Raw genomic sequence first — 13,754 nt, forward strand, 5'->3', positions numbered from 1 at the left:
CTGAGAGCCTTGTCCCCCCAACAACTGCAACATATTCAAACACTCGTGAATTTTGAGAATCTTCCATGTTTAGAAAACACTGCTTTAATTTCTAATATTTTCACCATTTTTATAATATAACCGCTGTGCTAAAATACATTTATGTTAATTGCAAAAGCCATTCTAAAGCATTCTGAACTTCCTTATATTTCAGAAATGCCCATTGTAGTCAATGGTCAGAGAGTCTGTGAAGAGGAAAGGCGAGTTAACCATTGGCCCTAAGGAAGGGCCCATTGTAGTCCTAAAATCACTCCGTAAAGACCCAGTATTGTTCACCTTTCTTCACAAAAATAATTTGCATATATCAGCTTCTTTAATATTTGCATATATCAGCTTCTTTATAAGAGGGGCAAGGTGTGGAAAGCTTGAAACTAGAAACCAGGAAAGCAGAAACCAGGGACTTTCCTGGATTTACAAAAGCCATCCCGGCAGCTCTGTATAGGGAAATTTTTTAAGGTTTCATGTTTTACTATGTTTTTATATATGTTGGAAGCCACCCAGAGTGGCAGGGGCAACCCAGTCGGATGGGTGGGGTATAAATAATAAAATATTTATTTATTTATTTATTTATTTATTTATTTATTTATTTATTATTTACCTTCAGTCTCATATTCATATATTTCCTTCAGTATATTTTGGAAGCAAGTGAGTGTCAGTTTTCCTTCAACTTGTTAGGTGCTCTCTAGATGCTCCCTTTTGCCATAGGAAAAAACCTGTTCCCAAGTCTTCAGGATAAACGTATATCCATCATGCCTTTATCATCAGGATGAGCCCCCTGCCTTGTCTGAAAGCTCTTTTAATTCAAAGGATTGTGGCTTGACTTTGTTTTTCTCCTCCCAGGTCTCAGGAGAAGGAGAACTTAGAGGATCCTCCTGTGGCTTTTCCTCCTGCCCTGAAGTGGAGGCTCTGGGACTTCTGCGATATAAATCCCTTCCTGGAGGGAGTCATGGAAAAATTCAGAGGTAATAAAGAAGGGCTGAAAGGATTGTTTAATGGATGTTTAGAAGTGTTCATGATAGGCTCCCAAGTCATACGGATTATTAGCCATGACAGGAAAAATGGAAGTTTATTTATTCTCTTTCAAAGAGAAAGCCATGCTTTCACATGTGAAGACTCAGAGCTTATGCTGCTTTCTTTACACAATCACAGCTTTACGCGGATCGCTATAAAATAGAGAGCGGGCAAGAAATTATCGTTTACTGGGCTCCGCCTCTGCCTTGTTTATAGGGCTCTGAGAGGCTCCATCAAGATCTTATGGGAACATGCCAAATCTCAGATGGAGTACAACCCTCACATAAGTTGCGAGTTGTCTGTAAAAAGTTGTACTTGACCTCTTCACATCTCTCAGCCAGGCCTTAGGTGCTTTCACGCATCTCACCCATTTCCCAAGTATCTTCACCTAAACTCCGCGACAGGGTGAGCTCCCGTTGTTTGGTCCCCGCTCCTGCCAACCTAGCAGTTCGAAAGCACGTCAAAAGTGCAAGTAGATAAATAGGTACAGCTCCGGTGGGAAGGTAAACGGTGTTTCCGTGCGCTGCTCTGGTTCGCCAGAAGTGGCTTTGTCATGCTGGCCACATGACCCAGAAGCTGTACGCCGGCTCCCTCGGCCAATAAAGCGAGATGAGCCCAGAGTCAGCCACGACTGGACCTAATGGTCAGGGGTCCCTTTACCTTTACCTTTAAACTACAGCCGTACCTTGGATCTCAAATGCCTTTGCTCCCAAACAAATCAACTCCCGACTCCTGCAGCCAATGAGAAACTGTGCTTTGGTTTCTGAACGTTTTGGAAGTCGAATGGACTTCCGGAACAGATTCCATTTAACTTCCAAGGTATGACTGTACAATCTCATGAGTTCGTATTGTCATTACTAGATGAGTTATCAAGACAGTGGCAAGATGCTAAATCTCTGTTCTCTTTTCTCTTCCAGACACACTGAGATCTGGACTTCAGCAGCGAAAAGGTAAATGTCAGGGTTTAAAGGAGGAACAGTTTCAGGAGTGATGGAATCTGCTTCTCAAAAGACCAGGTTACTGTGGATCTTCTGTCCATCATCCCCCCCCCAGTCCAGTCCCCCTTTGCACTTTTCATGTCTCCTTTACAGTTTTTTGTCACTTTCAGGAAGTGATAAATTGTACTTAAGGTGTTATACTCTCCCAATTTTCTTGTCAGTGAGAAGTTCAAAGAGGTTTCCTTTTGAAGAATATCATTGGAGGCTTATGACATTTCATCCTTTTTGAATTTTTTATTTACCAGTATCAATAGATAGACAGAGCTTAAACATTCACAACAGGCAAGTCCGCAGATTGGCATCAGAGAGAGGCAGCCAGGACCAAGACCATGACATGTTCTCAGCCGATAGAGCCCAAACTCCACTCCCTCTTTCTCCTCCTTTGCTAGACACTCAAACATTAATTTTTATTCTTGACAGACTCCTGATAACATCGTCTTTAGCTAGTACTTTTTTCTTTTCTTGGTGGGGGGACATACCTCCAGATACCTTCTAGCTATTTTTTTGCTATTTAGCCAGAAATCTCTGCGACAACAATAACAAGAGACCTGGCAACTGTGGCGTTTGTACGGAGCCCCCGGTCGTCTCACAGACTATTGACCCGTACACCACTAATCCGCTGCCACCAACCAAGTCCTCCCTGGTAAAATCACTTCAGTCTCAGTCAGCTTTTCAATTAATAAAGAAGAGTGTATTGTTTTTCAGACACAAACAAAACTTTTACAGCATTCCAAACGTTGTTGCTCTTTACTTTCTTAGTCTTATTTTCCTCTCTCTATCTCTTCTACCTCCCCACACTCAAGAACCCACAGCCCTAACTGTCTCTCTATTACCAACTGCCTTTCCCAACCAGCCAACCCACGAAAACCCACCCACTACCCACCAACAACTCCCAACCAACGTCTTCCAGAACTCCTCCCAGAACTGGTTTTATAAACCCACTGACTCCACCCCCCTGGGTCCTGTCTGTGCAACCTATTTAACTATTTCCCCTCCAGCACTCTCTTATATATGTTAACGTCACACTAACTTTCCTAAGCCGTTTTTTACGTATATGAGGAACAGAGAAGAGAAAGATGAGTCATATAGCCTATCTGGTGTGGGGAGCCAGGATGGCGTCTTTGCATTGAAGGTGAGGGTGGGAACAGCACCTCCTAGGTGTTACCGGGTTTGGCTTTAATAAAGTACCGTATTTTTTGCACCATAACACTCACTTTTTTCCTCCTAGAAAGTAAGGGGAAATGTCTGTGCGTGTTATGGAGGGAATGCCTACAGGTGGCGGGGGGGATCTGCTGCAGTCATAAGCAGAGGATCCATGGTTCCCCTTCCTTCGCTCACGAGTGTAAGTGGCTCCTGTCTGGTTGGTTCCTTTAAAGCAAGCAGGCTCTCTGTCCCTCTCTCCTCCCCACTCAGCTCGCTAAATAGCAGTAAAATTTTTCAGCTTGCTAAGCCGGGGATGAGCAGGGAGGAGGGAGAAAAGCAGAGCCTGCTTGCTTTAAAGGAGCAAAGCGGGAGAGGAGAGAAGCCTTCTCCCCTTATACCCCTCTTCTTCATTATTAGCAGCATCCTTCTCCACCCACCCCACGCATGTTCCTTGTCCCTTGAGTACTTTTCCTTCCCTCCCCACTTAAAACGTAGTTACAAAGCATGGATCCACATGGATCCTCAGGATTTTTGCATTGGGCTACTCTAAACTCACTGTCAGATCACATGTCTGTGGCCACAGCATGAACCACAAAAATCATGCATCCACTGTTTCGTTTAGAATATTTTTTTTCTTGTTTTCCTCCTCTAAAAACTACATGCGTGTTATGGTCGGGTGTGTGTTATAGAGCGAAAAATACGGTAATTTAAATGCACACTGCGCTGAACCCGAAAGTACCAGAACGGATTACTTCCGGGTTTCGCCGCTCGCGCATGTGCAGAACTGCTAAATCATGCTTTGCGCATGTGCAGAAGCGCCGAATTGCAACCCACACGTGCACAGACGCGGCGCTGTGGGTTGCGAATGTGCCTCCCACATGGATCACGTTTGCAACCCGAGCATCCACTGTAGTTAAAGAGACTTCTACTGTATCTCTCCCTTTATCCTGGGATCCCAGGGGGGGTTGCATTAAAACAAGTCAAAAGGAAACAATATCAACAATGTAACAGATGTCAATTTGTTTTTTTTAATAATAATAATTTTTATTAGTTTTCCAATTTTAAAACAAAACAACAACAACAACATAAAAACATCAACCAATACAGACAAACACACACATATAAATTCTTAACCTCATTTTCATAAGCCTCCTTTCTCGGACTTCCCCATACCTCACCCTTTTTGCATCCTTATTCTGCAGTTTTTCAGCAACCCTTTTAGCCAATTAAATTTAAGTTTGTTATCTTTCTCAATTTCGCCTTAAATCCTCAAACATTTTCAGCTGCAATTCTGCATCTTCCTTCCCCTTGACATTTTAGCACTCATCAATATTGTGATAGTTCTTAAGATAAGCTTTAAACTTCTTCCAGTCTTCCTCCACCGTCTCCTTCTCTTGGTCACGGATTCTGCCGGTCATTTCTGCCAATCCCATAAAGTCAATCACTTCCGTCTGCCATTCTTCCAGCGTGGGGAGTTCTTGTGTCTTCCAATACTTTGCTAGAAGAATCCTTGCTGCTGTAGTGGCGTACATAAAAAAAGTCCTATCCTTCCTTAACACCAATTGGCCGACCATGCCCAAGAGGAATGCCTCTGGTTTCTTGTGAAAAGTACATTTAAGTACCTTCTTAATTTCATTATAAATCATTTCCCAAAAGGCTTTAATCTTTGGGCAGGTCCACCAAAGGTGAAAGAAGGTACCTTCAGTCTCATTACATTTCCAACATTTATTATTGGGCAGATGATAAATCTTCGCAAGCTTAACTGGGGTCATGTACCACCTGTAAATCATTTTCATAATATTTTCTCTTAGGGCATTACATGCCGTAAATTTAATACCGGTGGTCCATAACTGTTCCCAGTCAGCAAACATAATGTCATGTCCAACGTCCTGTGCCCATTTAATCATGGCTGATTTAACTGTCTCATCTATTGTATTCCACTTCAGCAACAAATTGTACATTCTTGATACATTCTTAGTATTGGGTTCTAACAATTCTGTTTCCAATTTCGATTTCTCCACCTGGAAGCCCATTTTCCTGTCTTGTTTAAAAGTTTCCATTATTTGGTAATAATGAAGCCAATCTCGCACTTTGGGCTTTAATTTCTCAAAACTCTGTAGTTTAAATTCACCGCTTTCTTGTTCTAAAATTTCAGAGTATTTTGGCCATTTGGATTCCATATTAAGTTTCTTCACCTCCTTAGCCTCCATAGGTGATAACCACCTAGGAGTTTTATTTTCCAACAAATCCTTGTACCGAATCCAAACATTATATAATGCTTTCCTAACAATATGGTTTTTAAAACCCTTATGAACTTTAACCTTGTCATACCATAAATATGCATGCCAACCAAACCTATTATCAAATCCTTCCAAATCCAGAATATCTGCATTCTCAAGAAGTAGCCAATCTTTCAACCAGCAGAAAGCTGCTGATTCATAGTACAGTCTCAAATCCGGCAGGGCAAACCCCCCTCTTTCTTTTACATCAGTAAGTATCTTAAATTTTATTCTGGGCTTTTTGCCCTGCCAGATAAATTTAGATATATCTTTCTGCCACTTCTTGAAACAATCCAGTTTATCCACAATTTGTAATGTCTGAAACAAAAATAACATTCTAGGCAATACATTCATTTTAATCACTGCAATTCGGCCTAACAAGGAAAGCTTCAAATTCGACCATATTTCTAGATCTTTCTTTACCTCTGTCCAACATTTGTCATAATTGTCTTTAAATAAGTTCACATTTTTAGATGTCATGTTAATCCCCAAATATTTTACTTTCTTTGCCACCATTAACCCAGTTTCATTTTGGAATCTCTCTCTTTCAACATTTGTTAAGTTTTTTTCCAGAACTTTAGTTTTTTGTTTGTTCAACTTGAATCCTGCCACCTGGCCAAAGAATTGAATTAACTCTAAAACTCTTTTTGTACTAGTGTCTGGCTCTTGTAAAGTCAATACTAGGTCATCTGCAAATGCCTTCAATTTATAGTGTTTAGCTCCGACCTGAACTCCTTTTACCAGCTGGTCCCCCCTGATCATGTTCAACAAAACCTCCAGGACTGATATAAAAAGTAATGGGGATATCGGGCACCCCTGCCGTGTCCCTTTTTCTATGGATAGTTCATCAGTGACCACATTATTTACAATTAACTTAGCCTTTTGTTCAGAATATATTGCACTTATACCATTTTCAAACCTTTGGCCTACCCCCATCCCATGGAGATTCTTCTTCATGAACTTCCAAGAGATATTATCAAAGGCTTTCTCCGCGTCCACAAAAATCAGGACTGCCTTCGTATTAATATTTACAGTTAGCAGTTCCATAATATCAATTATGTTCCTTACATTATCTGATAAGTGTCTTCCTGGGAGAAAGCCTGCCTGGTCCTTATGAATCTCCTCCATTAACACCCTCTTCAGTCTTTTTGCTAAAATGTCAGCAAATATTTTATAATCCACATTAAGTAGTGATATAGGGCGGTAGTTCTTAATCTGATTTTTTTCAGTTTCAGTCTTTGGTATAAGTGTGATGAAAGCTTCTTTCCATGATTCAGGTGCCTTTTTCCCCTCTAATATTTCATTACAAACCTCCTTAAGCGGCTGTACTAACCATTCTTTCAATGCTTTATAATATCTGGAGGTTAGTCCATCTGGTCCTGGAGATTTCCCTAGTTGCATGTTTTGAATGGCACCCTCCACTTCTTGGTCTGTTATTTTCTCATTAAAATCAACATACTTTGTTGCGAAATTTTTTGTAATCCATATTTCTTAAGAAAATCTTCCATGTCTCCTTCATTTTCCGGCCCTTGTGAATATAATCTCCTGAAATAACTCTGAAAGCAATTACTAATCTCATTTGATTTAAAAATGTTCTTTCCATCCACCTCCAAACTTGTGACTGTATTTAATTTCTGTCTCTTCTTCAATTGCCATGCTAGAAGTTTCCCACATTTATCCGCTGATTCAAATGTCCTCTGCCTCCTTTGCTTAATTTTCCATTCTATCTCCTGATTCATCAATTCCATGTATTGCATTTGATGGAACTTAATTTCTCTCAGGATTTCATGAGACTTTGGTTTAGAACTCAGTTTCTTTTCTCCTTCTTTTATTTTTTCCAGAATCTTATCCTTCCTTTCATTTTGTTTCTTTCTCTTTAAAGAGTTCTGTTGTATCAGAAAACCTCGCATCACGGCCTTACTTGCGTCCCAAATCACTCTTTTCTCGACTTCTGTCCTCAGATTTATCTCAAAGTAGTCCTTCAAAGTTTTTTGGGCCTTTTTGTAAATCTCCACCTCTCTGAAGGTCATTCACTCTCCATCTGAAAGATCCAGCTGTTGTTAGTTTCATTTCCATCTTCACTGCGTTATGGTCGGAGCATGTCTTTGGGCAGATTTCCACCTTTTTTATCCTTGGAGCCATTCCACTAGTAATCCATATTTGATCAATTCTTGTCCAAGTCATTTGTGCCTCTGAAAAGAATGTTCCCTCTCTCTCAAGAGGGTTTCTTGTTCTCCAGATGTCAATCAAATCTATATTTTCAGTCATTTCAAAGAAGGTCTTAGGTAGTCTCCCGTCCTTAGAGACCACCTGTCTTTGTGCTTTGTCCATGTTTGTAGAGACCACGCCATTCATATCTCCTAGTAAAATCACCTTATGATCCAAATAATCCGTTAGTGTCTCATGCAATTTCTTGTAAAATTCTGCCTTCCCTTCATTAGGTGCATAGATACCAACTATCAAGATTTTTTCTCCTTGGATTTGTATCTCAATTGCCAAAATTCTTCCATGTTCATCTTTAAAGATCAATTTTGGGGCCAATTTTTCCTTTGCATAGATCACCACTCCTCTTTTCTTGACTTTATCTGATGAGATAAATTCCTGTCCTAATCTTTTGTTTATAAGTAATCTTCTATGTGCCCTTGTTATGTGAGTTTCTTGTATGCATATCAAATCCAATTGTTCTCTTTTCAAAATATGAAAAACCTCACGTCTTTTTCTGGGAAGATTGAGCCCATTGCAGTTCCAGGTTAAAAATTGCAGAGACATTATTAGTTAGTTGCCTCCAGCTGCTCCCTGCAGCTGTTCTTCTTCCAAAGGTGATTTCAGTCCAAATGTCAAGTTTCCAAGGTCTGCATCAGAGGTCGAGTCAAGGGCTCCTTTCACAAGGTCCTCCTCGTTTCTGTCTAGGAATCGTTCTTTATCTTGCACTGTTCTTATTTTGACTTTTTTTCCTTTGAAATTAAAAGACAAGCCTTGTGGAAATTCCCACCTGAAAGGTATGTTGTTCTTCGTCAGCAGGTCAACCAGATTCTTAAAATAAGTTCTTACCTCCAGAATATATTTTGGGATGTCCTTGTAAATTTGAACAGAAGCATTTCCAATCTGAAGGGTTCTCTGGTAATGTAAGTTTAAAATTTTATCTCTTTCCTCTTTGGATCTCAGAGTTATCAGACAATCCCTTGGAATCTTCCTGCCTTCCCTTCTGCCCAATCTGAAGGCGGTTGTTATCTTGAAGTCATCTCCCTCTGAATTTACCTGCCAAAATTCTGATAACTCTTTTGTGAGAAAGTCCACTAGGTTGTCCCCTTCACTTTCAGGGACCAGCCTAAATCTCAAATTCCTCTCTTTCCTCTGCATCTCCCACAAAGACAGGGCCGCCTCATGTTGGTCCAACTTCTTGCAGACTGGTATTAGACTTTCCTGTGTATTTTCAGCAGTAGCTTTAGCCTCTTCTGCAATTTTTCGAACTGTAGCGTTTTCTTGAACCAATTTATTTATGGTTTCTGTGTTAGATGTAATACTTTTCGTATTCAAGTCCAATTTTGTTGTAAGTTCTGTCAATTGTTTGGTATTCTCCGTGCTCTGCTTGGTCAGGTTTTCTAAAGATTCATTTATTTTGAGTAATGCTTGAGTCACTGATTCCATGAATGCGTTTGTTCCTTTCTCCTGTCCAGCTAAGCCTGATATTGAACCTCTTTTCTTTTGTGCAGCTTTAGCCTTAGATCTAGTTGTTATGTCTTCTGCGGAACCACTCATGTCCCAAGGTCGTTCCCACAGGAACAGCTCTTAAGTGGAAAAATCCAGTGACTTGTTTTTATTTGACAGTCTATGTTACAAATTGTAGCCTTCAACCCTCTAGAGGGAGCAATACATTATATCCAGTAAGCCGAAGAAACAAAGAAACCAAAAGCCCTCTTAGAAAAAGAGCTTTCAATCTTCTAATTGCAACAGTATTTATTTCTGTAAAGTCCCAAAAATTGTATCTGTAAAGTCCCAAAAATTGTATCTATTTAAACTCTCCGCTTTGCAGCAGGTTCTATCAGACAGTTCCTGTCAAAGCGCTTCACCCAGGCAGTCCGTTCCCAGAGTCAGAGACAGCAGAAATTAATCACTTAAGTTTCCTCTCTCGCAGGTTAAGCCAAATTTCCTTTTCTTCCCCCCCTGCTCCTGCTTGCTGGAGGGGTAGTTAAAGTTCAATGCCAAAGTTAGGTGATTCAAAAGTTCAAAGTTACTTTTCCTTCAATTGCAGCTCTCCAGTTCTGTTGCTTTAAAAGCCATGCAAACCGGGGGAGGCAGACTTCCTTTATTTACCAACCCCGTTTTCAGCCAAATTTCAAACGTTTTTTGTAATCCCAGTAGGTTTCCCAATCCTACTTATGGGTATTTCAATTTCAGTCCAGATTTCAGGAAGGAATCGGCGCTCTTCGCTTATGGCGACGCGGCTTCACTTCACGGGCTGGGTAGCGACTCTCAGCACCGCACGATCCCCCGATGCTCCTCCGGAGCCTTTAAAAAGGCTCTTTTGCAGTAAAGGGGGGCGCAAAAGGTGCCCACCGAGTCTCCTTGTTCACAGGCTTCCGCGCCTGTGATTTTAGGGGTCTCCGCTTCGCTGTAGCGGTCAGACCCGAACTCGTGAAGCAGCCCTCTCTCCGGAGATCGGGGAGAGAGCCGCCATTCAGCGCTGGCGCCGACCAGAAGTTCAGTAACAGATGTCAATTTGAAAGACAGAACTATCAATTTTCTGCTTCACTCTAAACAAACCAATTTAAGTTTGTTCTTGGTTGATTGCTCACGTCAATAATTCCAAGCAGGACATTTTAGACAGGGAGTATGAATCAGAGGGCAGAAATACATTTTTATGTATTGTTCTTTTTATAAACTACCTGGAAAGATGGGGTAGAACATGCTTTAAATATGTAACTGAAACTTGAGAGCACCTGCTGTCAGTTTTGCCTGGCATGTCCAGCATGGTCTGTCATGTGATGTGAGGTAAAAGATTAAGATGTGAATGAGAGTCCCTGCTTTGACTCCCTTCTGCCATGAACTGTGGAGATGGGGGTGGCCTTAGACAAGCCACTGTCTCTCAGCCTCAGTCCTCCCATCTGAAAAATGGGCATCCTAAGATTGACTTAACTTACAGGGTCGTTGCAAGGGTTCTATGTAGATAATGTGTGCTAAGTACTTGAAAGAACTGCAAATGTTTCAAGAATCGTTATTAAGACCTTGATGAACATCCCTGTCTTGAATGCAGAGCCATGGAGTCCCTGTTCATTTCAGAGGGGATGCTATTTCTGTCATGTGGCTAAAGAAAAGTCAGCTTCTCAGTTGATGTTGTTTCTCTTCTCTTTCCTCCTCTGCTCCCACAGAAAACATAACTTTGGATCCAGACACAGCACATCCCCGCCTCATCCTGTCTGAGGATCGAAAGAGTGTGAGAGATGGAGAAGTGCGTCAAGACCTGCCAGACAACCCTGAGAGATTTGACAGATATACCTATGTGCTGGGATGTGAGGGTTTCACAGCAGGCCGACATTTCTGGGAAGTCATTGTGAAAAGAGGGGAGGAATGGGGAGTGGGGGTTGCCAGAAAGTCTGTGAAGAGGAAGGGTCTTTTCTCTGTTGGTCTTGGGGAAGGGATCTGGGGTTTGGGGAAGTGGGCCGGTGGGTATCAGAACTTTGTTCCAAGAGAGGAGCCCAAGAGGATCCGAGTGGCCCTGAACTGTGAAGGGAGACGGATGTCCTTTTACGATGCTGATACAGCAGCCCTTCTCCATGCAGATACAGCAGCCTCCTTCTCAGGAGAGACCCTCCAGCCCTTTTTTTATGTGGCTGCCAAAGGCCACCTGACAATCTCTGAGTGTAGAGACAGACAAGCTTCCCAGTTCACTGCTAAGTATGCTTCTCAGTGCCAGCAGTCCTAAATCAGCAGAGCGATGTGCAACATCAAACCGCTTCAGGAGCTCTGACCCAGACAACGAAGGCAGTAACTCACAGAGGCAATTAAGTACAGACAGAAATATTTCACTACCGGGTCATAAAAGCTTAATGGCTCCCATTTACAGAGTTCGCCTCACTAGGAGTTTCTTCCTTAGAGTTTCCCAGGCTTTGCTTTTTGCGACCCACAATGCCCTGCTCTTCCCTCTCTCGCATCCAGTCTGCCAGATAAATGCATACTAAACACAGTTTTCATACAGCTGCTGTAAGAACAGAAGCAGCTCCTCTCACAGATGCGGCCTTGACGAAAGATAAACATCCAGCTTTCTGACAGCTTCTAGCAGTTTTCGGAACCTTCTGGAATCTTCAAGATCATTCAGTTAGTTCTGGAAAGAATGAAAGCTCACCCTCACCCCAACAACTCATTGCCATGATGACATTTCAGTCGTCTCAATCAAAATCCCTTTCCTTCAATTTATGTGGCAATTCGGCAAAATCTCCCTATTCAAAGAGATCCAAAATTTGCGTGTGACTCACTTATGCATTCGCAGCCTTGGGCACTTTGTTGAACCAAACAAACAAACAAACAAACAAAAAATAGAAAGAAGGGGGAGACTGCGGGGTGGGACACTGTCAGAAGGGGCCGTGTAACATGCCTGAACTAATGTGGAAATATGTTTCATGTGTTAACATCTTTGATTTTATTAAAGATACTGCTACTATTTGCTCCTTTGTTATTTCAGACTTAATAGTATAATGGCCCCATCTATCCCATGTGACACTTCCTGCAAGGATATAAACAGGGTGACTTACATCTCATCTGATCCCCACAGCAATAGGGCTGCCACTGCCCCCAGTTTGTTACTTAAACATTTCAATTCATGTCAAGAGGATGGGGTGTCATACGTTATCATCATCATATTTATTATTTATACCCCGCCCATCTGGCTGGGTTTCCCCAGCCACTCTGGGCGGCTTCCAGCAGAACACTAAAATACAATAACCTATTAAACCTTAAAAGCTTCCCTAAACAGGGCTGCCTTCAGATGTCTTCTAAAAGTTTGGTAGTTGTTTTTCTCTTTGACATCTGGTGGGAGGGCGTTCCACAGGGCGGGCGCCACTACCGAGAAGGCCCCCTGCCTGGTTCCCTGTAACTTGGCTTCTCGCAGCGAGGGAGACACTTCATTTCCACATTTCTGCCACCCAATTGGTGATTCTCAAATGGGAAGAGGAAGTGAAGGCAGCATGTCTTTCTAATCCCTTTTGAGATCTATGGAACGAAGAGGAAGAAAAAGAAGAAAAAGAAGAAGAGAAGAGAAGAGTTTGGACTTGATATCCCGCCTTTCACTCCCCTTAAGGAATCTCAAAATTAAAGCTACAGCCCCGGGCCCACCTCTCTGGGAGTAAGTCCCTTTGAACTTAATGGGATTTACTTCTGAGTAGACATAGGAGTGCCTATGTTTTTATAGATAGACGAAAAGGATTAGCTCACAAGTTTTGGTGATTCTCCTCTTCACACAGCACTTCGTGTGGTGGTGGCCACTGACTTGCACGCCCTCTTAAAGGAGGGTTTGAGACGCAAAGCCCTTTCCTGTTGTTCGCCTCCACAGCTTCAGCTTATTCAGAGGTAGACTGCCTCTGCACCAGGAGGTTCCTCATAGCATGATGTTGTGTTCTGGCAGCCCCAGAAACTGTTCCCCTCTGACCTGACCTGCTGCTGCCACAGGGCCTGTGCAGATAACACATATCTTCATGATTAACATAAGCTTAATGGATATAAGTAAAACAATGTATACATGGAGAGAAACTGCTCCCCCACTACTTTTTGTGTGTCCTCCCAGAACTTTTTCCTGCATGTTCTGAGGATATCCCACCTCCAAAAGCTTTCAGAAGTCTCCCCTGGGACACCTCAGCCCTTTCTTAAGCTCTGGACCCTTCTGCAAAAGGAACTAGAATCTATAAGGATCTAGAATCGGAGTCTCAAAGCAGTTTCTGGTGGATTTATAATGGCCTTAATTGTTTTCTCTTCATTTCTACACTTAAAAATATACCCAAATTAAGGGGAAATAAAATCCTCACTTGGATCAAATGAAATTTGTAAAAGCATCAACACTGAACAACATAATCTATTTGTAATACAGTGGTACGTCAGGCTAAGTACTTAATTCGTTCCAGAGGTGCGTACTTAACCTGAAACTGTTCTTAACCTGAAGCACCACTTTAGCTAATGGGGCCTCCTGCTGCTGCCGCGCCACCAGAGCACGATTTCTGTTCTCATCCTGAAGCAAAGTTCTTAACCTGAAGCACTATTTCTGGGATAGCGGAGTCTGTAACCTGTAGCGTATGTA

General features: G+C 42.0%; 1 protein-coding gene across 1 annotated transcript in view; it reads left to right on the forward strand.

Annotated features, from left to right (window-relative positions):
* The window catches only part of LOC307210940 (uncharacterized protein), a 66,041-nt gene that overhangs the window by 3,901 nt on the left and 48,386 nt on the right, over positions 1 to 13,754 (forward strand). The window contains exons 5-8 of the mRNA XM_079967144.1: positions 880 to 1,001; positions 1,968 to 2,000; positions 10,840 to 11,386; positions 13,017 to 13,033. Coding sequence (XP_079823270.1) covers positions 880 to 1,001; positions 1,968 to 2,000; positions 10,840 to 11,386; positions 13,017 to 13,033 — 719 coding nt within the window. The remainder of the gene's footprint in view (positions 1 to 879; positions 1,002 to 1,967; positions 2,001 to 10,839; positions 11,387 to 13,016; positions 13,034 to 13,754) is intronic.

Source organism: Podarcis cretensis, assembly GCF_951804945.1.
Source record: "Podarcis cretensis genome assembly, chromosome: 2".
Lineage (NCBI taxonomy): Eukaryota > Metazoa > Chordata > Lepidosauria > Squamata > Lacertidae > Podarcis > Podarcis cretensis.